Source organism: Erinaceus europaeus, chromosome 7, assembly GCF_950295315.1.
Source record: "Erinaceus europaeus chromosome 7, mEriEur2.1, whole genome shotgun sequence".
In the NCBI taxonomy this organism is placed as follows: Eukaryota; Metazoa; Chordata; class Mammalia; order Eulipotyphla; family Erinaceidae; genus Erinaceus; species Erinaceus europaeus.
In genome coordinates this window covers 789488-813104 of record NC_080168.1, presented here as the reverse complement: position 1 = coordinate 813104, position 23617 = coordinate 789488, and the positions used below count along the sequence as shown (strand labels likewise).

Genomic DNA, 23617 nt, shown 5'->3' with positions numbered 1-23617 from the left:
ACTGAACTAGTCTTTGTTTTAGGGTCATAGACACACCACCTAATGAGTTTCCACCATGTTGGAGCCCCGGCCAGGTGGCCGAGGCAGGAATATGACTTGGGCCCTGTGTCCACAGATGTCCCTAGGAAGCCCGTCCTCCAGAGGGTGGGAGAGGGGGCGGGGGGTGCTGGGACCCGAGACCACCTGTCCCTGGTGCTGCTGTGTCTGCCCGGCCGGGGTTCAGGGTTCGAGGTTCAGGTTTGGCAACTTTCTCCCCCGTGTGTGTTCTCCTGAGCCTGCTCTCACAGCAGCGGGAACTAGGACGGAATCACATCTGCCCCTTAAAACTAGCAAAGCCCAGGAGTCGGGCGGTAGCACAGCGGGTTAAGCGGTGAAGCAGGTCTGCAGGTGTCTGTCTGTCTCTCCCCCTCTCTGTCTTCCCCTCCTGTCTCCATTTCTCTCTGTCCTACCCAACAACGACGACATCAGTAACCACAATAATAGCTACAACAATAAAACAACAAGAGCAATAAAAGGGAATAAATAAATATTTTTTAAAGAACTAGCAAAGCCCCACAGGAAGCCCACCTGCCCCAGACAGACTCTCCTGGCCCACAGGCCAGTGTGTCTGCCCTGAGGAGACGCCTGTGACCCGGCTTCGAGGCTCCCCAGAGCCTCCGCTTCCTCCCCGATCCGGGTGATTCTCCCCACAAAGGGCCGCTCTCCACACTCCCCACACTGCTGCCAGAGCCGGCTGACTGCCGCGCGGTCTCCGTCTCTCTCTCTCCCTCTTTCTCCCTCTGCCTCTCTCCCTCTCTTCGCCCTCTCCCCGTCTCCCTCCCTCTGTCCCCTCCCTGTCTCTCTCCCTCTCCTTTCTCTCTCTCTTCCCCCCTCCTCTCTCTCCCTCTCTCCCTCCCTGTCTCTCTCCCTCTTTCTCTGCCTCTCTCCCTCTCTTCCCCCCTCTCCCTTTCTCCCTTCCTCCCTTTCCCTCTCCCTCCCTCTCTCCTCTTTTCTCTCTCTCTCCTCTCTTTCTCTCTCTCTTTCCCTTTCTTTCCCTCCCTCTCTCCCTCCTCTCCCTCCCTCCCTCCCTCTCCCCCTTTAGCAGCTTTTCTGTGGGAGAGGTGGGGTTGATGAGCTGTCACCCGGTACACAGACACCCACTCTGCTTCAGCAGAGACCCTGCCGGCGTGGCCTCAGTTGGCTCTGTCCCATGGTCACCGCGTCCTGACCGGGGGACCAAGTGCTGACTCCTGGAGAGGCCTGTCATGCTGCTGCTCCCCGACCAGAGCACCCGGGTGTCCCCACCCAGTGAGCGAAGGTCACAGACCATGAGACACAGGGGTGCCCGCAGTCCTCAGAATGCAGAGCCCTGGGCTGGCCCAGGGACACGGGACCCAGAGGGGAGGTGGGGACCCTCCGGTGCCCCCTGCGTCCCCCGCCTCCTGCCTGAGCCCCTGCCCCAGGCGGCTTCCTCTCAGCCTCTGGGGGCGGCACTGGACTCGGGCCGAGTCTACGAGCATGGGGTCCTGAGTTCAATCCCCAGCCTCTCTTTGTGACCTTTGTGGAAAGCCACGCCAGGACAGGCAGGGGGGAGTTTCTCAGAAAGTGCAGGAGTCCCCACAGCCACCCCAGCCCCTTCCCTGCAGGCTTCTTCCCGGCCCCTTGGGCGGGCAGGCAGGTGCTTCTGTGGACACGGGATGAGAGCTTCCCCCAGTGACTCGGGGCCCGGGCGTGAACCTGGGCCACCCTCTACCCAGATGGGCTATCTGGTCTTTGGGACACGCCTTGCCGGCTTGGGGACACAGGCTTCAGAGTCCAACGGGCGTGACCCCCAGCTTCCTTCGTAGCTCATGCCCTGGGCGGCCCCCACTCCCTCCCGGAGCCGTGGGCTGTGTGTGACAGCAGTGTCACCAGGCCGCTCGGTGGCCCCTGCTTCAATGTGGCAGGCGGGGTGGGCTGGGCTGCCCCTCCCCGCCCACCACCCCGCTCCAGGACACACCATTTAATGGTCTTGGAGCCATGTCGCTGCCATTCTAAAGTGAAACACAGGTGTCAGTTAAGACCAGAGCTGGAGCCACGGAAGGTGCCTGGAAGCCACTGCTCTCACAGATTCCTGGGCACACGCCTGCCGGCACTGGGTCACCCAGGGTCACCACTGTCACTGCAACCACCCCAGCATGGGGAGCTCTCATAAATAGTGTCTGTATCTGCCGTTCTCCTCTGCTCCTGCCTTCTCTCCTTCCTCAGTCACACCTCCACCTGCGACTCCTTCCGAGTGTCCTTCCTTTTCCCTCTTCTCTCTCCGGGTCCTGGTGGAGTCGGGGCTCAGAGCCCTCTGGGCATCTCCCTGACATTTCTCCCCCTCTGGGAGCCTGGACCCAAATTCTCTATGGGGAGCAGCAGGTGGGAGTTCCGGCTTCTGTCATGGCTTCTCCGCTGGACATGGGTGTTGGCAGGTGGATCCACACCCCCAGCCTGTGTCTGTCTGTCCCTAGTGGGGCAGGGATCTGGGGAGGGGAGGCTCCAGGACACAGGGGTGAGGGCATCTGCCCAGGAGGTCAGGGTGGCGTCATGGCAGCATCTGCAGCTTGGTGGCTGGAAGGACAAAACAGGACAAAATGTTGACTAACCGGGAACCCAAAGGTAGGCACAGAGTGGATGAGAGTGGAAACCTTGGGGTGGAGAGCAGTGAGGCCACCTGCCCTAGGAATGGTCCCAGAGCCCAGGACTGGAGGTGTCTCCACTGATGGGAGCTCCTCCTCTTTCCGTTCTGCCTCTCGGGGGCTGTATTGGGCACCCGGGGAGCTGCGTGGGGCCAGGCCCGTGTCTGGATCCCGCCAGGGGGCTCTGCTCCCCACTCTTCAGTATCCCTGCTACTTGGGGTTTCTCCTGCCTCCGCGCCCTGGGCCCGACCAGACTTAGCGGTGGCAATGGGGTCCGCCCGCCCGCCACGTTCCCGGCCGGCAGGTGTCAGGATGGACTGACTGTATGTCACGTGCCGGGAGCCTGGCAACAGCTTCTCAGGACTCAGCTCACCTGCGCCGGCAAAAGAGTCCTGGCAGCTGAGAACAACCAGGGCTCCCCCCCGTGCCACGCCGGCAGGGGCTCCGGATAGGGACGGGGGACAAGGCCCTGCAGCCAGAGGCCTGGCGGTGTCCCGGGGTGTCCCCTCGTCCCTACCCGGAGGCCAAGGCAGAGGTTGGTGCTGGGGAGACTCGGGCAGCAGCAAGTGACCACAGAGATGCTGAGAGGCTGGACTGCAGACCCTTGAGTGACTGTCCTCTGGCCCCCACTCCCTCCTGCAGGTGGGGGGCGGGGGCTTGAACCGCGGTCCTAGCACATGGTGACATATGCACTTAGCTAGCTGCACCACCTCCAGCACTGTTTGTTAGTTTTCATGAGAGAGAGAGAGGGAAGCCAGGAGGGAGATCTCTCCTCTCCGGGAGACACTCAAGGCCTCTCCTGCTCAATTCTAGGATGTGCTGTATGCTGATAGGCGGATAAGCAGACGTGTTTTTCCCCCCGTTACAGTCAGCTGGAAGGTGCCTGCTTGGTTTATTTGTTCTGGTTTAAGATTTATTAGAGAGGGAGAGAGTGGGAGAGCGAGTGAGCCAGGGGCCTAAGGTGGTGGCTTTGGGCCTGGGCTTGAGATCTGCCTGCAGGAGCTCGGCCGCCTCTCCGGGCCGTGTCTGAGAGCTCCAGCTCCCGGGCATGTTCCAGGCTGTGTGGGGACAGGCAGGGCCAGCACAGACTGTCACCCTCGGCTGCAGCCTGTCCCGCTCCAGGTGGAGGTGAACCCGGCTGCAGCAGGTGAGGGGCCTCGGGTGTGCTGTGGGCTGCTCCAGCCGGCAGACTTTGGCTCCCCTCCCGCTGCCCCCGGATGCCGTGTACACAGAAGCGGAGACAGTGCACCCCGGGGCGCAGGCAGCAGGGGAGACACCCTTCCTGCTCCCCAGGGACCCGCACAGCCTCCCAGCATCCTAGCTGGGGGCCTGGGCTCTCTCTCTATGGCCTCGGGTCCAAGGTCCCATGCAGGTGTCCCCAGAGCCAGTGCCGTGTCCCCTCCACTTCCCAGGGACCCTTGCCACCCACCGGCTAAGCTGTGAGGCCACGGGACCAGAGTCCACCTGCTGCCCCGTCTAATGCCCGGCCAGCCCTGCTCACCTGACCGGGGAGTGGGGGGCCCATTGGGGCCTCGAGGGCGTGTGAGGGGCTGTGGGCTGTGCTGACCCGTGTCTCTCTGCCCACAGATGGACTCTCTGGCCGTGACCAGCCCGTGGAGCTGCTGAGTCCCGCCCGAGTGAGCCACATGCCCAGCTCAGGTGAGTCCTGCGGGCGGGCAGCATGGACACGGGCTTTCTGGGGCGCTGTGGGCCCACACTGGCCAGCATCGTCGCGTTAGGGGCGTCCTCGGCAGTGGACACACCCTGTCTCAGCTGCCCAGTACAGAGAGGGAGTCGGGGTGCCTACGGACAGCAGGCAGCCCCGAGGTGGCCTCCCAGCACCTGTCCTGCCGGGCTGGGGTGATGTCTGCCCCCCATCACAGCTCCCTTTGGCCTGGTAGCCACTGCTCTGGGCCTGGCCGTAAGAGCTCTCCCCAGGGGTGGGACTGGGTGCCCGCGGCACACACCTCGTGCTGAGAACGTTCCTCGTCAGCACCCAAGAACACTGTCATCGGTCCCTCTGAAACGGAGCAGAACACTTAGCTCTGGAGAGAGCCAGAGCAGGAGCCTCACAGCCTGCGGACTGACCGCAGGGCCTCACGCCCACCCGCCCAGTGCCCTGCCCGCCTCAGGCTCTGGTGATGGCAGCGCTGAGTCCCATGGCCATGCCCCATGGCCTCTGTCCCCGTGGGCTTTGCCCCGGGGCACTTGGATGGCAGCTGGAGGAGCCAGGGGCTTGGGGTGGGGGGTAGGCTGAGACAGCCCCTTCCCGCAAGGCAGAGGAGCAGTGTCCTTAGCGATTCCTCCATCCATATCTCCCCAACTGTCCCACGATGGTGGCAGGGTGGCCGTGACAGCTGCCTGTCCTCCTTGGGTCCCTCTGTTCACAGGGCACGTGGAGCATGCTGTGGGATCTTCTCTGAGGAAGTGTGTGTATGTGAGTGTGTATGAGTTAGTGTTTGTGTGAGTGAGTGTGTGAGAGTGTGTGTGTGTGTGTGTTAGTGTTTGTGTGAGAGTGTGTCTGTGTGTGTGTGTATGAGTTAGTGTTTGTGTGTATGTGTGAGTGTGTGAGAGTGTATTGTGTGAGTTAGTGTTTGTGTGAGAGTGTGTGTGTGTGAGAGTGAGTGTGTGGATGTGTGTGTGGATGGGAGTGAGTGTGAGAGTGTGTGTGTGAATGTGTGTGTATGGGAGTGAGTGTGTGTGAGTGTGAGTGTGTGAGAGTGTGTGTGTGTGTGTGTGTTAGTGTTTGTGTGAGAGTGTGTCTGTGTGTGTGTGTATGAGTTAGTGTTTGTGTGTATGTGTGAGTGTGTGAGAGTGTATTGTGTGAGTTAGTGTTTGTGTGAGAGTGTGTGTGTGTGAGAGTGAGTGTGTGGATGTGTGTGTGGATGGGAGTGAGTGTGAGAGTGTGTGTGTGAATGTGTGTGTGTATGGGAGTGAGTGTGTGTGAGTGTGAGTGAGTGTGTGTTAGTGTTTGTGTGAGAGTGTGTGTGTGTGAGTTAGTCTGTGTGGATGTGTGTATGGGAGTGAGTGAGTGTGTGTGTGTGGATGGGAGTGAGTGTGTGAGAATGTGTGTGTGTGTGTGTGTGAGTTAGTGTCTGTGTGAGAGTGTGTGTGTGTGAGTGTGTGGATGTGTGTGTTTGTGTGTATGGGAGTGAGTGTGTGTGAGTGTGTATTTTTTTTGGCCCCATTTTTCCAATGGTCCTGCCATCTCTTTCTAAGTCACAGCTACACCTATTACCACTTCCAAATGTCCTTTTTCCCTCTTCTCTCTCCGGGTCCTGATGGAGTTGGGGTTCAGAGCCCTCTGCTCATCTTCCCCTGACATTTCTCCCCTTCTGGGAATATGGACCAAAGTTATTTTGGGGAGCTGAAGGTGGGAGTTCTGGCTTCTGTCACTGCTTCTTTGCTGTCTGTCCCTAGTGGGGCTGGGCTCTGGGGAGGGGAGGCTCCAGGACACGTGGTGAGGGTGTCTGCCCAGGGAGGTCAGGATGGAAGCATGGTACTGTGTGCATGTGGTGATTGAAAGGTGGTAAGATAGAAAGCAGGACAAAATATTTAATGAAGAGGAACCGTAAAGTAGAAATAGAGCAGATGAGAACAGGGACCTCTCTCTTTTCTTAGTGATTTAACGGTGATTCACAAAAAGCCTTTCCTGAGTCTTGGGTTCCTTCTCTGTCTTTTTAATTATATATTTACTTATTGCTGGGTAGAGAGAAACTGAGGGGGGGGGAGAGAGATAGGGAGAGAAACAAGACACCTGCAGCCCTGCTTCACCACTCGTGACGCTTCCCCCCTACAGGGGCACCAGGGACTTGAACCCGGGTCCTTGTGCACTGCCGTGTGTGCGCTCAGCCAGGTGCGGCACCACCCCAGGACGTGGTCTATTCTGTTGCTTTTCAGAGGAGACACTTCCCGTCGTGTTGGGGCACATGAGTGAGAGTATGCCTCCCTCCATCTCTCCCTTCCTTCCCCTGCCCTTCTGTCTCCTTGTGCTGCTTTAGCGCTCTGTTCCGGATTCCTCAGCAATTAGCCCAGCTTGTTGATTGGGTTCTCGGGGCCAGGAGACAGCACAGAGCTCTTCACAGACTCTCCCGCCTGAGGCTCTGAGGCCCCAGGTTCAGTCCCCAGCACCACCATCAGCCTGGGCTCTGGTGTCTCTCTGTATCTCTCTCCCACTAAAACAATAGAATAAGGTATTTTTAAATTTAGAAACTTTCATTCTTAGTTAGCATTTAGAGGCCCGGAGACAGCTCACCAGGGAGGGGGCCTGCTTCACCATGCAGCCCGGGCCTGAGCCCCACAGCACACCGACTGGGAGCCCTGAGGTGCTAGCTGGAGTGTTGATATTCCTTCTCTCTCTCCCTCCCTCTCTCTCTCTCCCTCTCCCTCTATTCTCTCTCTCCCTCTCCCTCTATTCTCTCTCCCTCTCTCTACCTCTCCCTCTATTCTCTCTCTCCCTCTCCCTCTATTCTCTCTCTCCCTCCCTCCCTCTCTCTCTCCCTCTCCCTCTTCTTCTATTCTCTCTCCCTCCCTCTCCCTCTATTCTCTCTCTCCCTCTCTCTACCTCTCCCTCTATTCTTTCTCTCCCTCTCCCTCTATTCTCTCTCCCTCTCTCTACCTCTCCCTCTATTCTCTCTCTCCCACCCTCCCTCCCTCTCTCCCTCTCCCTCTTCCTCTATTCTCTCTCTCCCTCTCTGTCTGAAAAAGTTGCTCAGAGTGACAAAGCCCCAGTGTTGACCAAAAACAACAGCAATAATAGTAGTAATGTAGTAATAATACTACTGGCAGAGGAGACGGCTGACCTGGGAAGTGCCGGCCTCACTGCCCCCAGACCTGCCTACTGCCCCCCTCCGCCCCGCCCCAGCTCTCCAGGAAAAATGGAACTTTGCCTCTAAAAATGGAACGGTGGCCTCTAACCGGGGTGCCCGGCCTTGGTCACAGAGATGGAAGCCGTTGCCATGGGGGGGCACAGCCTGAAGGCCCCCCTCTCCCAGCCGCATGCAGCACTCTCTGTGCAGGGGTCTCCGGGTTGGGGGTGTCTCCACGCAGCCGAGGGGACGGCCAGGTGGGAGTCAAGGGGGAGGTGGATGCTGTGACCCTCCCCCACAGCCCAGGGACGGTCGGTGCAGGGGCCAACACAGAGGGACAGCAGCAGAGGACTATGGAGAAGGGACGGTGGCCGCCCCCCGCCCAGTGTCCAGCCTCGCCTGCCCCAGGAGTCCTGTCCCCAGAGCCTGCTGGAGCTTCTCAGCAGGAGACAAAAGAGCAGGTCCCGGCCACACCGCCCCTGCCCTGTCCTGGCTGGTGGTCCCACCCTGGGGACACTGCCCCCAGCAGGGGCTCTGGCCACCTGAGGACATTGTGGGTGGGAGGCACGGAGACTGCCCCCCCCACCTGTTCCCAGCCGTCTAGGGACAGGACAGCTGTCTCCCAGGGAGTGTGCCCCCTCCCACAGCGTCCAGGCAGCCAGGTGGACATCTGCAGTGCCCCCTCCCCATCTGCCCTGGGGCCCACCCCTCCCACCCGGCGTCACACTCTGCGCCCGCCGACCCCAGGGGCGTGGGACAGGGCTGGGCACAGCACCCCGGGCGCCAGAGAAGCCTGGCCTTTTCAGGCAGCGGGGGGCTCAGAGGGTCCCGGGTGCCGACCTTGTCACCCATCCCCAGCCCTGAATGGCGTCTTTGTGCTCCCCTGCGTCACCAAGGCTGGGTCCCCGTGAGGACACTCACACAACCCTGTGTCCCCCTTTGGGCTCAGAGGCAGCCATTGTCCCCGAAGGCCCCTCATCCTCAAGGACTCTCTCATTGCCAGCTCATGGCGGGGGATGGGGGGGGTCCTGCGTCACAGGCACTCACTCCCCCTCCCCCACCCCACTCAGCTGGCCCTGGTAGAAGGGGCTTGGGGTTCTTTCTGTGGGCACTGGGCATCCTGTGGGGGTGCTCAGGTGGGGTCCTGCAGGGTGGATGAGGGAGTCTTACAAGTGGGGTCCTTTGGAGGATGGGAGCTCAGGTCTGGGGGAGGGGTCCCTAGGATGAGGTCCCTGGGGAAGGGGTCCCTGAGAGGGGTCACTTCCCCCTAGAATGACTGCAGGGGTTCCTGGGGGGAGGGGTGTCTGGGGGAGGGGTGTCTGGGGGAGGGGTCCCTGAGAGGGGTCACTTCCCCCCCCCCCCCGGAATGACTGCCAGGGTCCCTGGGGGAGGGGTCCCTGGGGGACAGGCCCCTAGGAAGGACCCCGGGGAGGAGGCACAGCCGTCACGTCCCTGGGGGAGGCTCCATCGGCCCCTGACCGCCCGCTCTCCGTGCAGTGGACGTGGCGGCGGCGCTGCCCCTGCAGGTGGCCCCGGCGGTGCCCATGGACCTGCGTCTGGAGCACTTCCCGCCGGGGGAGCCGGGGCTGCGGGAGCAGCAGCTGCAGCAGGAGCTCCTGGCCCTGAAGCAGAAGCAGCAGCTGCAGCGGCAGATCCTCATCGCCGAGTTCCAGCGGCAGCACGAGCAGCTGTCCCGGCAGCACGAGGCCCAGCTGCACGAGCACATCAAGGTGAGGCCGCACTGGCGGGGCGGGCTGGGGCGGGGCGGGCTGGGGCGGGGCGGAGGGCGGGGCGGAGGGCGGGGCGGGCTGGGGCGGGGGGCGGGGCTTGTGCGGAGGGCGGGGCTTGTGCGGAGGGCGGGGCGGGCTGGGGAGGAGGGCCAGGCCTGGGTCAGTGGGCAGAGGGCCAGGCTCCAGGCGGCAGGTCCGAAGGTCCAGGGGCTTCAGGTCCCAGGGTCCAGATTCCTGGTCTAAGCAACTCTCCTGTTGGTCTCCAGGTCACCAGCACCCGCGCTCCTCTGGCCTGAGGGAGGAAGGGAGGGAGGGAGGATGCCATCACGGCCTCCCCAGCACTCTCCCTGCTGTTCCCCTGTGCCAGGGCTCAGACTCAGGACCCCATGGCCCCCCGTGTCTGCAGTCCATGCCAACAGGGCCAACTCGCCAACGGAAAGTCCCTTGTCACCCTGTGCTTGTGGAGCTGCGGCCTCGTGTCTCTCCACATCTACAGACCGGCCCAAGGCCTCCAACCTTAGTGGCCACTGACCTGGCCAGTCAGTCAGGCGGAGTCTCTGGGTCTCTGCCTTCTCAGTCCTCACTCCCTGGGAACTGCAGCCCCTGCTGTCCACCCCCCATCCCTCACTGTCCCCAGTTCCTGCTCCATAGTCCAGGGCCCAGCACCCTCTTCTGCCCCAAAGGATGCCCATGGCTAAAGGGACAGCCCTGCACACCTCACCCACGACCTCAGCTCAGCTGCTTTTAAAAAACAAGATGGCAGCACCTACCCCACTCACATGGATCTCATAGCCCTGCCCACCCTCCATGGGCTCCCTGGGTGCTGTGCCTGGTGCTAAGAGAGGAGACACCCCACAGCCCTGCCCACCCTCCATGGGCTCCCTGGGTGCTGTGCAGGGTGCTGAGAGAGGAGACACCCCACAGTCCTGCCCACCCTCCATGGGCTCCCTGGGTGCTGTGCCTGGTGCTGAGAGAGGAGAGACCCCACAGCCCTGCCCACCCTCCATGGGCTCCCTGGGTGCTGTGCAGGGTGCTGAGAGAGGAGACACCCCACAGCCCTGCCCACCCTCCATGGGCTCCCTGGGTGCTGTGCAGGGTGCTGAGAGAGGAGACACCCCACAGCCCTGCCCACCCTCCATGGGCTCCCTGGGTGCTGTGCAGGGTGCTGAGAGAGGAGAGACCCCACAGCCCTGCCACCCTCCATGGGCTCCCTGGGTGCTGTGCAGGGTGCTGAGAGAGGAGACACCCCACAGTCCTGCCCACCCTCCATGGACTCCCTGGGTGCTGTGCAGGGTGCTGAGAGAGGAGAGACCCCACAGCCCTGCCCACCCTCCATGGGCTCCCTGGGTGCTGTGCCTGGTGCTGAGGGAGGAGACACCCCACAGCCCTGCCCACCCTCCATGGACTCCCTGGGTGCTGTGCCTGGTGCTGAGAGAGGAGACACCCCACAGCCCTGCCCACCCTCCATGGGCTCCCTGGGTGCTGTGCAGGGTGCTGAGAGAGGAGACACCCCACAGCCCTGCCCACCCTCCATGGGCTCCCTGGGTGCTGTGCAGGGTGCTGAGAGAGGAGACACCCCACAGCCCTGCCCACCCTCCATGGGCTCCCTGGATCCTGTGCAGGGTGCTGAGAGAGGAGAGACCCCACAGCCCTGCCCAGCCTCCATGGGGCTCCCTGGGTGCTGTGCCTGGTGCTGAGAGAGGAGAGACCCCACAGCCCTGCCCACCCTCCATGGGCTCCCTGGGTGCTGTGCCTGGTGCTGAGAGAGGAGAGACCCCACAGCCCTGCCCACCCTCCATGGGCTCCTTGGGTGCTGTGCCTGGTGCTGAGAGGAGAGACCCCACAGTCCTGCCCACCCTCCATGGGCTCCCTGGGTGCTGTGCAGGGTGCTGAGAGAGGAGAGACCCCACAGCCCTGCCCACCCTCCATGGGCTCCCTGAGTGCTGTGCCTGGTGCTGAGAGAGGAGACACCCCACAGCCCTGCCCACCCTCCATGGGCTCCCTGGGTGCTGTGCAGGGTGCTGAGAGAGGAGAGACCGGCCCTCATGGGATCCTGGGTACTGTCTCCTGCCCCTGTGGCTGACCCTCGCCCTGTGCCCCATGTACCCCCGCCCGCAGCAGCAGCAGGAGCTCCTGGCTGTCCAGCACCAGCAGGAGCTGCTGGAGCATCAGCGCAAACTGGAGCTACATCGGCAGGAGCAGAAGCTACAGCAGCTCAAGAACAAGGAGAAGGGCAAGGAGAGTGAGTGGGGGTCCGGGGGAGGTGGGCAGGGAGAGTGAGTGGGGGTCCGGGGGAGGTGGGCAGGGAGAGTGGGTGGGGGCCCCGGGGGAGGTGGGCAGGGAGAGTGAGTGGGGGTCCAGTGTTCGTGGGTAGGGAGAGTGAGTGGGGTCCGGAGTTCGTGGGTAGGGAGAGTGAGTGGGGTTCCCGGTGTTCCGGGGGTGGTCTCCCAGGCCCCCATGCAGCCCTGCACTGGACCCCATCCAGTGGCTTCCCCACCACTCAGCTTGTGGCCACGCCACCCAGAGCCGGCGGTGGGGTGAGTGGGGTCGGCAGCTGGGGGAATGCACACCTGGTGATGGGTCGGATCCAGCACCCTCCCTCCATTCACTTACAAAGCTGTGCTGAGCACACAAGTTACCGTGTGCAAGGCTCCGGGTTCAGGCCCCCTGTCCCCACCTACAAGGGAAAGCTTCACGAGGGTGAAGCAGAGCTGCAGGGGTCTCTCTCTTCTCTCTCTCTTTGTCTCTTTGAAAAAGGCCTGAATCCCAGGTCAGAGTCTGGGACTTGAGCTGTGGGGACAGAGGATGTCGCCTCCCCCTCTGGAGCAGAAGGCAGCTCTATTGTGGCTGGGTGTCTGTCTGTCTGCAGCATCTAAAGGGGAAAACTGACACTTTGCATTAGTTATTCCTGGTCACACCTGAGATGATTCTAAAAGGGGCATAGATAGATTTTAATTCCTGATGTTCTAAGAGGAATTAAAGACCCATCAAGTAAATTCAGTCATGGGACTGTCCTCTCCTCTCCCCTCCCATCCCCTCCCCTCCGCAGAGCCCTGCTGAACTCACGCTGATGGTGGTGCTGGGGACTGAACCTGGGACCTCAGAGCCTCAGGCAGGAGAATCTTTGCAGAACCATCATGCTGTCTCCCCTGCCCCTTATTTTTTTATACTAATCTCACTGGGACCAGTAGGCCTGGGCTGTGGGCTGGCCTCTCCCCTCCTCCCTCAGCTCCCACGCCCAGTATGACTGTTACACAGCCACGTGACTTTTTCTCTATTGGAGGGTTGATAGTGACAGTGAAATACAGTGGTTTGTCCATGTGTAACATTTTGCAGTTTTTCACAGAACAAATCAACCCCCACTAGGTCCTCCTCTGCCATCATGTTCCAAGGCCTAAAACCTCCCCACCCCACCCCAGAGTCTTTGACTTAACTCCACGACTTTATTTTGTTTTTCCCCAGAGCCCTGCTCAGCTCTGGCTGATGGTGGTGCTGGGGATTGAACCTGGGGCCTCAGGGCCTTATTAGGCAGGAGGGTGTGTGCAGACGCCTGTGCTGTGTCCCCGCCATGGATGTATTTTAAGCAGTGGCTGCGCATCACAGCAAACATAGCCCCGGTTAGCTCTAGCCTGAGGCCCGGATGTCGGCCTCGTGCTCAGCGGGGGCGAGTATTTTGTCTCCGGGAAGGGGCTGCTCTGTTGCCTCGAGCTCAGGCAGCTGGTGCTTTCTGTCTGCGTCCAGCTGGGCAGCTTCTCAGCCGTCACTCTGCCGCCTGGGCAGGGGTGCAGGGGTGCAGGGAGCAGGTCGGGGCCGGATTGCCCACCAAGCCCCACCCCCAGCGGTGTCTGGCGGCCAGGCCTGGGGCAGGAGGGGGTCAGGGCTGGTCCCGGGGAGGGCCCGGCAGGAGGTGTCAGCGTGGCCTCCGTGAAGGGGTGCAGCCGGGCCCGGGAAGCATTCGGAAGCTGCGCCCGCAACTCTTTCCCCTGGTGAGGGCACTGCCGGCAGCCTCCGGGAGTCCCCTCACGGGGGAGCCCTTGGCGTGCGCTCCAGTGTGTGGGGCAGGGACTGAGCCCGACACCCGTTCCCGGCCCACACTGAGGGTGGCCTGAGGTGGCCGCAGGCTCAGCCACACCACCGTGCCGCTCTCCTCACGGGCTGAACCGGCTCCCTGGCAGTTAGTGCTCCCTCCCAAGCGTCGGGGGAGCACTTAGGGTGGGGCCAGGCTGGGGGCTGGACATACCCGGCGGGCAGTGTGCTGGCATGGGTGCCCGGGCTCACCACTGACGCAGTACATGCTGCTGTCTCCTTAGTAAATCTGCCTTACTTTTTAATTATGCATTGATTGGATAGAGACAGAGAGAAATTAAGAGGGAAGGAGAGACAGCGACAAAAAGAGAGACACCTGCAGTTCCCCTCCCCCTCCCCCCCCCCCCCGGGTGGGGACCGGGTATAAGGACAGACTGGGGTCAGGGCGGGCCCGGAAGGGCCGGCAGGGATCACTCTGTGCCGAGTCAGGTGGGGGCAGAGGTCAGGGACCACCCGGCAGGCCAGCCAGGAACCGTCTTGGATCTGGCCCACGCTGGCTGGTGGCCCTACCCGTCACCGTCAGGTGGGGGGTGACATCAGAGGACGTGGTGGACACCCCGTGCCCTCTCATGCCCCCGGGGGCCGCCCGCAGGTGCCGTGGCCAGCACAGAGGTGAAGATGAAGTTGCAGGAGTTTGTGCTCAACAAGAAGAAGGCTCTGGCCCATCGCAACCTCAACCACTGCGTGTCCAGCGACCCTCGCTACTGGTACGGGTGAGTGGCCACGCCCTCCGGCTGCACTCGGCCAGCCTGCTGGGGTCAGCCTGCTGAGGTCAGCCTCATGGGTCAGCCTGCTGAGGTCAGCCTCATGGGTCAGCCTGCTGAGGTCAGCCTCATGGGTCAGCCTGCTGGGGTCAGCCTCATGGGTCAGCCTGCTGGGGTCAGCCTCATGGGTCAGCCTGCTGGGGTCAGCCTGCTGGGGTCAGCCTGCTGGGGTCAGCCTCATGGGTCAGCCTGCTGGGGTCAGCCTGCTGAGGTCAGCCTCATGGGTCAGCCTGCTGGGGTCAGCCTGCTGAGGTCAGCCTCATGGGTCAGCCTCATGGGTCAGCCTCATGGGTCAGCCTTCTGGGTCAGCCTGCTGGGGTCAGCCTGCTGAGGTCAGCCTCATGAAGTCAGTGTCCTGAGGTCAGACTCCTAGACTCAGTGTCCTGGGGTCAGCCTTGTGGGGTGATCCTCCTGGAGTCACCATCCTCCTGAGCCTCGTGGGCTCAGCCTCCTGGGATCAGTGTTCTGGGGTCAGTGTCCTAAGGTCAGACTCCTAGTGTCAGCGTCCTGGGGTCAGCCTTCAGGGATCAGCCTCCTGGGGGTCGATGTCCTGGGGTCAGTGTCCTGAGGTCAGACTCCTAGAATCAGTGTCCTGGGGACAGTGTCCTGGGGTCAGAATTGTGGAGTCAGCCTCCTGGGGTCAGCCTCGTGGGCTCAGCCTTCTGGGGTCAGTGTCCTAAGGTCCTAGTGTCAGCGTCCTGGGGTCAGTCTTCAGGGATCAGCCTCCATGGGGTCAGCCTCATGGGATAGGCGTCCTGGTGGTCAGCATCCTGGGGACAGTGCCCTGGGGTCAGAATTGTGGAGTCAGAATCCTGGGGTCAGCTGAGAGAAGAACCCTCCCTGCCTGGACCCTCCTTGTCAGCTGGCGGGGGGCCCGGCAGCCTCTGCTCTCTCTCCTCCCTCTCTGGCCACGGGCCGCAGGACCTGGGTGGGGTGAGGACTGAGCGCTGGTCTAGCCGTGTCCTTGTCCCCCGTCCCCCAGGAAGACACAGCACAGCTCCCTGGATCAGGGCTCCCCCCCGCAGAGCGCCATGTCTGCCTACAGCCACCCCGTGCTGGGCCTGTACGATGCCAAGGATGACTTCCCCCTGCGCAAGACCGGTCAGCCCCCCACCCACACCCGCCCTTTTTCTGTTCCCTGTTCCTGTCCCCTGACCCCTGTCTGCATCCCCTGACCCCTTTCCCCATCCCGTCTGCATCCCCTGACCCCTTTCCCATTCCCTGACCCCCGTCCCGTCCCCGTCCGCATCCCGTCTGCATCCTCTGACCCCATCCTGTCCCCTGAACCCGTCCCGTCCCGTCTGCATCCCCTGACCCTGTCCCATCCCCTGACCCTCGTCCTGTCCCGTCTGCATCCCATGACCCCTGTCCACATCACCTAATCCCGTCCCGTCCCCTGACTCCTGTCCGTCCCGTCTGCATCCCCTGACCCTGTCCCATCCCCTGACCCCCATCCCATCCCCGTCTGCATCCCCTGACCCCATCCTGTCCCCTGACCCCGTCCCATCCCGTCTGCATCCCCTGACCCGGTCCCCATTGCCTGACTCCCGTCCCATTCCCTGTCTGCATCCCATGACCCCTGTCCACATCACTTAATCCTGTCCCATCCCCTGACTCCCGTCCCGTCCCATCCCGTCTGCATCCCCTGACCTTGTCCCATCCCGACCCCCATCCTGTCCCGTCTGCATCCCCTGACCCCTTTCCCATCCCGTCTGCATCCCCTGACCCCTTTCCCATCCCGACCCCTGTCCCATCCCTATCCGCATCCCGTCTGCATCCCCTGACCCCATCCCGTCTCATCTGCATCCCCTGACCCAGTCCCCATCCCCTCACCCCCCATCCCGTCCCCATCGCTGTCCCCACAGCATCTGAGCCCAACCTGAAGCTGCGCTCGCGGCTAAAACAGAAGGTGACCGAGAGGCGGAGCAGCCCTTTGCTGCGCAGGAAAGACGGGCCCGGGGTCATTGCCCTCAAGAAGCGGCCACTGGATGTCACAGGTGCCGTCCACCCCACCCCTGTCACATCTGGCTCCACAGCACCCGAGACCCCATCCCTGCGGGAGCCATGGGGACAGAACAGGACGGGGACGGGGCGGGATGTGACCGGGACAGGACGGGGACAGGACAGGCAGGGACGGGACAGGACAGGATGGGGATGGGACTGGACAGGGACGGGAGGCATACGGTCTCTGCCGACTCTTGGCCGCCATCTAGTGGTGAACCTGGGAAGCACACCCCATCAGGAGAGCAGCCACTTCTTGAAAGCAGCCAAGCACCCATGCCAGACACGTCCCTGCCTGAGGGGACTGTACTTCCCGGGGGAGCCCAGCGCCCAGCCCTGCCTGGTGCCCAGCGCCCAGCCCTGCCTGGTGCCCAGCGCCCAGCCCTGCCTGGTGCCCACTGCCCAGCCCTGTCTGGTGCCCAGCTCTCCCAGCCCTGCCTGGTGCCCAGCTCTCCCAGCCCTGCCTGGTGCCCACTGCCCAGCCCTGCCTGGTGCCCAGCGCCCAGCCCTGCCTGGTGCCCAGCGCCCAGCCCTGCCTGGTGCCCAGCTCTCCCAGCCCTGCCTGGTGCCCAGCGCCCAGCCCTGCCTGGTGCCCAGCTCTCCCAGCCCTGCCTGGTGCCCAGCTCTCCCAGCCCTGCCTGGTGCCCAGCTCTCCCATCACTGCCTGGTGCCCAGCTCTCCCAGCCCTGCCGGGTGCCCAGCTCTCCCAGCCCTGCCGGGTGCCCAGTTCTCCCAGCCCGGCCTGGTGCCCAGCGCCCAGCCCGGCCTGGTGCCCAGCTCACCCAGCCCTGCCTGGTGCCCAGCTCTCCCAGCCCTGCCTGGTGCCCAGCGCCCAGCCCTGTCTGGTGCCCAGCTCTCCCAGCCCTGCCTGGTGCCCAGTGCCCAGCCTTGTCTGGTGCCCAGTTCTCCCAGCCCTGCCTGGTGCCCAGCGCCCAGCCCTGCCTGGTGCCCAGCTCTCCCAGCCCGGCCTGGTGCCCAGCGCCCAGCCCGGCCTGGTGCCCAGCTCTCCCAGCCCTGCCTGGTGCCCAGCTCTCCCAGCCCTGCCTGGTGCCCAGCGCCCAGCCCTGCCTGGTGCCCAGCTCTCCCAGCCCTGCCTGGTGCCCAGCTCTCCCAGCCCTGCCTGGTGCCCAGCTCTCCCATCACTGCCTGGTGACCAGCTCTCCCAGCACTGCCTGGTGCCCAGCTCTCCCAGCCCGGCTGGGTGCCCAGCTCTCCCAGCCCTGCCTGGTGCCCAGCTCTCCCAGCCCTGCCTGGTGCCCAGCGCCCAGCCCTGCCTGGTGCCCACTGCCCAGCCCTGCCTGGTGCCCAGCTCTCCCAGCCCTGCCTGGTGCCCAGCTCTCCCAGCCCTGCCTGGTGCCCACTGCCCAGCCCTGCCTGGTGCCCACTGCCCAGCCCTGCCTGGTGCCCAGCGCCCAGCCCTGCCTGGTGCCCAGCGCCCAGCCCTGCCTGGTGCCCAGCTCTCCCAGCCCGGCCTGGTGCCCAGCGCCCAGCCCGGCCTGGTGCCCAGCTCTCCCAGCCCTGCCTGGTGCCCAGCTCTCCCAGCCCTGCCTGGTGCCCAGCGCCCAGCCCTGCCTGGTGCCCAGCTCTCCCAGCCCTGCTTGGTGCCCAGCGCCCAGCCCTGCCTGGTGCCCAGCTCCAGCCCTGCCTGGTGCCCAGCGCCAAGCCCTGCCTGGTGCCCAGCGCCCAGCCCTGCCTGGTGTCCAGCTCTCCCAGCCCTGCCTGGTGCCCAGCGCCCAGCCCTGCCTGGTGTCCAGCGCCCAGTCCTGTCTGGTGCCCAGCGCCCAGCCCTGCCTGGTGCCCAGCTCTCCCAGCCCTGCCTGGTGCCCAGCGCCAAGCCCTGCCTGGTGCCCAGCGCCCAGCCCTGTCTGGTGCCCAGCGCCCAGCCCTGCCTGGTGCCCAGCGCCAAGCCCTGCCTGGTGCCCAGCGCCCAGCCCTGTCTGGTGCCCAGCGCCAAGCCCTGCCTGGTGCCCAGCGCCCAGCCCTGTCTGGTGCCCAGCGCCAAGCCCTGCCTGGTGCCCAGTGCCCAGCCCTGTCTGGTGCCCAGCTCTCCCAGCCCTGCCTGGTGCCCAGTGCCCAGCCTTGTCTGGTGCCCAGTTCTCCCAGCCCTGCCTGGTGCCCAGCGCCCAGCCCTGCCTGGTGCCCAGCTCTCCCAGCCCGGCCTGGTGCCCAGCGCCCAGCCCGGCCTGGTGCCCAGCTCTCCCAGCCCTGCCTGGTGCCCAGCTCTCCCAGCCCTGCCTGGTGCCCAGCGCCCAGCCCTGCCTGGTGCCCAGCTCTCCCAGCCCTGCCTGGTGCCCAGCTCTCCCAGCCCTGCCTGGTGCCCAGCTCTCCCATCACTGCCTGGTGACCAGCTCTCCCAGCACTGCCTGGTGCCCAGCTCTCCCAGCCCGGCTGGGTGCCCAGTTCTCCCAGCCCTGCCTGGTGCCCAGCTCTCCCAGCCCTGCCTGGTGCCCAGCGCCCAGCCCTGCCTGGTGCCCACTGCCCAGCCCTGTCTGGTGCCCAGCTCTCCCAGCCCTGCCTGGTGCCCAGCTCTCCCAGCCCTGCCTGGTGCCCACTGCCCAGCCCTGCCTGGTGCCCACTGCCCAGCCCTGCCTGGTGCCCAGCGCCCAGCCCTGCCTGGTGCCCAGCGCCCAGCCCTGCCTGGTGCCCAGCTCTCCCAGCCCGGCCTGGTGCCCAGCGCCCAGCCCGGCCTGGTGCCCAGCTCTCCCAGCCCTGCCTGGTGCCCAGCTCTCCCAGCCCTGCCTGGTGCCCAGCGCCCAGCCCTGCCTGGTGCCCAGCTCTCCCAGCCCTGCCTGGTGCCCAGCGCCCAGCCCTGCCTGGTGCCCAGCTCTCCCAGCCCTGCCTGGTGCCCAGCTCTCCCAGCCCTGCCTGGTGCCCAGCGCCCAGCCCTGCCTGGTGCCCAGCTCTCCCAGCCCTGCTTGGTGCCCAGCGCCCAGCCCTGCCTGGTGCCCAGCTCCAGCCCTGCCTGGTGCCCAGCGCCAAGCCCTGCCTGGTGCCCAGCGCCCAGCCCTGCCTGGTGTCCAGCTCTCCCAGCCCTGCCTGGTGCCCAGCGCCCAGCCCTGCCTGGTGTCCAGCGCCCAGTCCTGTCTGGTGCCCAGCGCCCAGCCCTGCCTGGTGCCCAGCTCTCCCAGCCCTGCCTGGTGCCCAGCGCCAAGCCCTGCCTGGTGCCCAGCGCCCAGCCCTGTCTGGTGCCCAGCGCCCAGCCCTGCCTGGTGCCCAGTGCCCAGCCCTGTCTGGTGCCCAGCTCTCCCAGCCCTGCCTGGTGCCCAGTGCCCAGCCTTGTCTGGTGCCCAGCTCTTCCAGCCCTGCCTGGTGCCCAGCTCTCCCAGCCCTGCCTGGTGCCCAGTGCCCAGCCTTGTCTGGTGCCCAGCTCTTCCAGCCCTGCCTGGTGCCCAGCGCCCAGCCCTGCCTGGTGCCCAGTGCCCAGCCCTGCCTGGTGCCCAGCTCTCCCAGCCCAGCCTGGTGCCCAGTGCCCAGCCCTGTCTGGTGCCCAGCTCTCCCAGCCCTGCCTGGTGTCCAGCGCCCAGCCCTGTCTGGTGCCCAGCACCCAGCCCTGCCTGGTGCCCAGCGCCCAGCCCTGTCTGGTGCCCAGCGCCCAGCCCTGCCTGGTGCCCAGTGCCCAGCCTTGTCTGGTGTCCAGTGTCCAGACCCAGCTTGTCCCAGCACCCGTTCTGTGCTGGTGCCCATGTGTGTGGACTCTAAAGAGGACAGGAGGCTCCCTCCACCCAGCCCCACAGCCCTTGGCCCTGGGCCCACAGGAGCAAGGGTGTCCATGTCCTGCGCCCCCTGCCCTGTGGCCCCTGCCCCTCGGCCGCTCACCTGGCTCCCCCTGCAGACTCAGCCTGCAGCAGCGCCCCCGGCTCCGGGCCCAGCTCCCCCAACAACAGCTCTGGGAATGTGAGCTCCGAGAATGGCGTGGTCCCCACCGGGCCCGGTCTCCCAGCCGAGGTCAGTGCCTGTCCCTCTGTCCATTTGTGTGTTCCTCTGTCCATCTGTCCACCTCTGGCCACCCTTGTCCCTCTGTCCATCTGTTCGCCTATGGCCAGAGCTCCTGTCACCTGTCCCTCCCGCCTGTCAAAGCCCCCAGCCCTGACCTGGGACTCCCCGCACACCAGAGCCCAGACACACCAGAGAGAAGGTTCCAGCAGCTGTGGGGGCCCTGGGCCACTGTGACTATGTCCTCTTTCACCTCTGCAGACCAGCCTGGCGCACAGGATGGTGGTGCGGGACGGCACAGCGGCCCCCCTGCCCCTCTACACCTCACCCTCCCTGCCCAACATTACGCTGGGCCTTCCGGCCACAGGCTCATCCGCTGTGAGTCATGCAGGGGTGAGGCTGTGTGTGTGGGGGGCTCATGCAGGGGTGTGGTGGCTGCCTGGCTCCTCTTAAGCCTCTGCCCTGCAGGGGCGTAGGCATGTGAATGTGTGTGTGAGTGTGCAGGGGTGCAGCTGCTGCCCACCCCTGAGACTGCCCTGCAGGAGTGTGTGTGTGTGTGTGTGTGTGTCTGTGTGTGCAGGGGTGTGGCTGCTGCCCACCCCTGAGACTCTGCCCTGCAGGTGTGTGTGTGTGTGTGTGTGTGTGTGTGTGTATGTGTGTGCAGGGGTGTGGCTGCTGCCCGCCCTGAGACTCTGCCCTGCAGGGGTGTGTGTGTGTGCAGGGATGCGGCTGCTGCCCGCCCTGAGACTCTGCCCTGCAGGGGTGTGTGTGTGTGTGCAGGGGTGCGGCTGCTGCCCGCCCTGAGACTCTGCCCTGCAGGAGTGTGTGTGTGTGCAGGGATGCGGCTGCTGCCCGCCCCGAGACTCTGCCCTGCAGGAGTGTGTGTGTGTGCAGGGGTGCGGCTGCTGCCCGCCCTGAGACTCTGCCCTGCAGGGGGCCGCGGGCCAGCAGGAGGCCGACCGCCTGGCGCTCCCCAGCCTGCAGCAGCGCATCCCCCTGTTCCCCACCGCCCACCTGCCCCCCTACCTGGGCACCGCACCCCTGGAGCGCGACGGCCCCCACGCGTCCCTGCTGCCGCACATGGTCCTGCTGGAGCCGCCGCCCGCCCAGGCGTCCCTCGTCACAGGTCAGGCGGCCCGGCGGGGGCGGGGGCCGGGGATGAGGGGCTGGGGGGTCGGGGAACCGGGGGGCTGGGGGGCCGGGGAACGGGGGGCTGGGGAACGGGAGCCCCGAGAGTCCCGGGCCCACCGGCCGTCCCTGTGCCCGCAGGCCTGGGCCCGCTGCCCCTGCACGCGCAGCCCCTGGTGGGTGCCGAGCGCCTGGCGCCCCCCGTGCACAAACTGCGGCAGCACCGGCCCCTGGGCCGCACGCAGTCGGCGCCCCTGCCCCAGAGCGCGCAGGCCCTGCAGCAGCTGGTGGTCCAGCAGCAGCACCAGCAGTTCCTGGAGAAGCACAAGCAGCACTTCCAGCAGCAGCTACATCTCAACAAGGTGGGGCTGGGGCTGGGGGGCTGGGGTGGGGACTGGGGGCTGGGGCTGGGACTGGGGGCGGGGACTGGGGGCGGGGGCGGGGGCTGGGGGCTGGGGTGGGGACTGGGGGCGGGGGCTGGGGCGGGGACTGGGGGCGGGGGCTGGGGGCTGGGGTGGGGACTGGGGGCGGGGGCTGGGGCGGGGACTGGGGGCGGGGACTGGGGGCGGGGGCTGGGGGCTGGGGTGGGGACTGGGGGCGGGGGCTGGGGCGGGGACTGGGGGCGGGGACTGGGGGCGGGGGCTGGGGGCTGGGGTGGGGACTGGGGGCGGGGGCTGGGGCGGGGACTGGGGGCGGGGACTGGGGGCGGGGGCTGGGGGCTGGGGTGGGGACTGGGGGCGGGGACTGGGGGCTGGGGGCGGGGACTGGGGTGCTGGTGCGGGGACTGGGGCTGGGGTCGGGGACTGGGAGCTGGAGAGAGATGGGGAGGACTTGGAGCTGGAGAGGGATGGGGTGGACTTGGGAGCACGGGGAGGAGCATGGGCAGGACTCTGGGGAGCACGGGGAGGACTGGGGAGAGCAAGCCTGGGGCACTGAGGGCAGGGAAGGATACTGGGGAGCACTCCCAGGAGTCAGGGAGCACTCCAGGGGCGTCTGGGAACACCCCTGCGGGGGAAGTGGGGAGCACTCCAGGGGCATCAGGGAACATAGTGCTCTCAGTAGGAGCACCCCTTGGAGGGGGATGGGAGTGGGGAGCACCCCCTGAGGGGGTGAGAGAGAGCTCTCCCAGGAGGGGCAGGGAGCAGTCCTGGCAGAAAGAGTCCTCCTCAGAGAGGAGGAGCAGAGGGGCGGGAAGCACTCACAGCCGCCTACAGCCTTCCCTCCCCAGAGGGGGCGTGTTGGCACCTTCGGGGCTGGCTGCTACCACAGGTCCCGGGAGCACGCATGTGCCTCCTCAGACCAAGTCTGGGGGGGGGGCTGTGACCCTCTCCTGTCCCCCGGGACCGTCCCCCACACTCCTGTCCCCAGGCCTGTCTGTCCCGCGAGTCGTCCCCCGGGCCCGGGGTCCGGCAGCCCGTGTCCCAGGTCCCCGCGGCTCAGCCCGGCGCCGGCCACAGGCCAGGGGTCTGGGCAGGCAGGACACCGGGAGCCCCTCGCCAGGGCCCAGGGCCCGAGGCCGTCCCCGTGTCCCCAAGGCCCTGGCCGGAGGCGGCCTTCCCCAGGCCCAGCCGCCTCACACAGGGACAGGCCTTCCCCGCCCGAGCCCCAGGTCCCCCGAAGGGCCTTCAGCAGGCCGCGGGCAGGACTCCGGGCGTCTGCGGGCAGGACTCCCGCCACCCTTCCCTGATGGTGGTGAGGAGCTCGGGGGACGCCGGTGACGTCCTCAGCCTCAGTCACCGTCCACACTGAGTGGCCGGGAGAGGCTCCTCCCGCCGACCCCCAGGGAGGATCCCCTGCACCGACCCCCACACTGGCCCCTCACCCCCCGCAGATGATGCCCAAGCCCTGCGAGCCGGCCCGGCAGCCCGACAGCCACCCTGAGGAGACGGAGGAGGAGCTGCGGGAGCACCAGGCGCTGCTGGAGGGGGGCCCCCGGGAGCAGCAGGAGGCGCCGGGTGGCCTGCGGGTGAAGCAGGAGCCACAGGACAGCGGCGCGGACGAGCCTGACGGCCCTCGGGAGACCGAGCCCGGCCAGCAGCAGGACAGCGAACAGGAGCTGCTCTTCAGACAGGTGGGGCCAGACGGGGGGACAGGTGGGGACAGAAGACAGGGGAACAGGTGGGGGTGGGACAGGTGGGGACAGGTGGGGGGACAGACAGGGGGACAGGTGGGGACAGGAGACAGGGGAACAGGTGGGGATGGGACAGGTGGGGACAGGGGGGCAGGTGGGGACAGGAGACAGAGGGGGACAGGTAGGGACAGGGGAACAGGTGGGATGGGACAGGTGGGGACATGGGACAGATCGGGACAGGTAGGGACAGGGGGGAACGGGACAGGTAGGGACAGGGGGGAACAGGACAGGTGGGGACAGGGGGACTGGTGGGGGCAGGAGAAAGCCGGTGGGGACACTGGTGGGCAGGTGGGACAGGGGCAACAGGAACAAAGCCAGGACAGTGGCCAGGGTGCTGGGTAGGATGGAACATGGGTGCTCGATGGATGGCAGGTGATGGACAGACAGACATATG

General features: G+C 65.4%; 2 protein-coding genes across 5 annotated transcripts in view; one reads left to right on the top strand and one right to left on the bottom strand.

Moving 5' to 3' along the window:
* The window catches only part of ASB1 (ankyrin repeat and SOCS box containing 1), a 491590-nt gene that overhangs the window by 320218 nt on the left and 147755 nt on the right, over positions 1-23617 (bottom strand). The window lies entirely within an intron of this gene.
* Positions 1-23617, top strand: part of HDAC4 (histone deacetylase 4) — an 82059-nt gene that overhangs the window by 38838 nt on the left and 19604 nt on the right. For 3 of the 4 annotated variants that reach the window (XR_009550592.1, XM_060193567.1, XM_060193564.1), the window contains exons 3-13: positions 4230-4301; positions 8948-9180; positions 11299-11422; positions 13859-13979; positions 15013-15131; positions 15896-16027; positions 19864-19976; positions 20226-20342; positions 20898-21090; positions 21234-21454; positions 22924-23163. Coding sequence is in view for 3 of the 4 variants with exons in the window: in XM_060193567.1 (XP_060049550.1) it covers positions 4230-4301; positions 8948-9180; positions 11299-11422; positions 13859-13979; positions 15013-15131; positions 15896-16027; positions 19864-19976; positions 20226-20342; positions 20898-21090; positions 21234-21454; positions 22924-23163 (1685 nt within the window). In the remaining variant the exon portion in view is untranslated. The remainder of the gene's footprint in view (positions 1-4229; positions 4302-8947; positions 9181-11298; positions 11423-13858; positions 13980-15012; positions 15132-15895; positions 16028-19863; positions 19977-20225; positions 20343-20897; positions 21091-21233; positions 21455-22923; positions 23164-23617) is intronic. The other variant, XM_060193565.1, reaches the window with a different exon arrangement.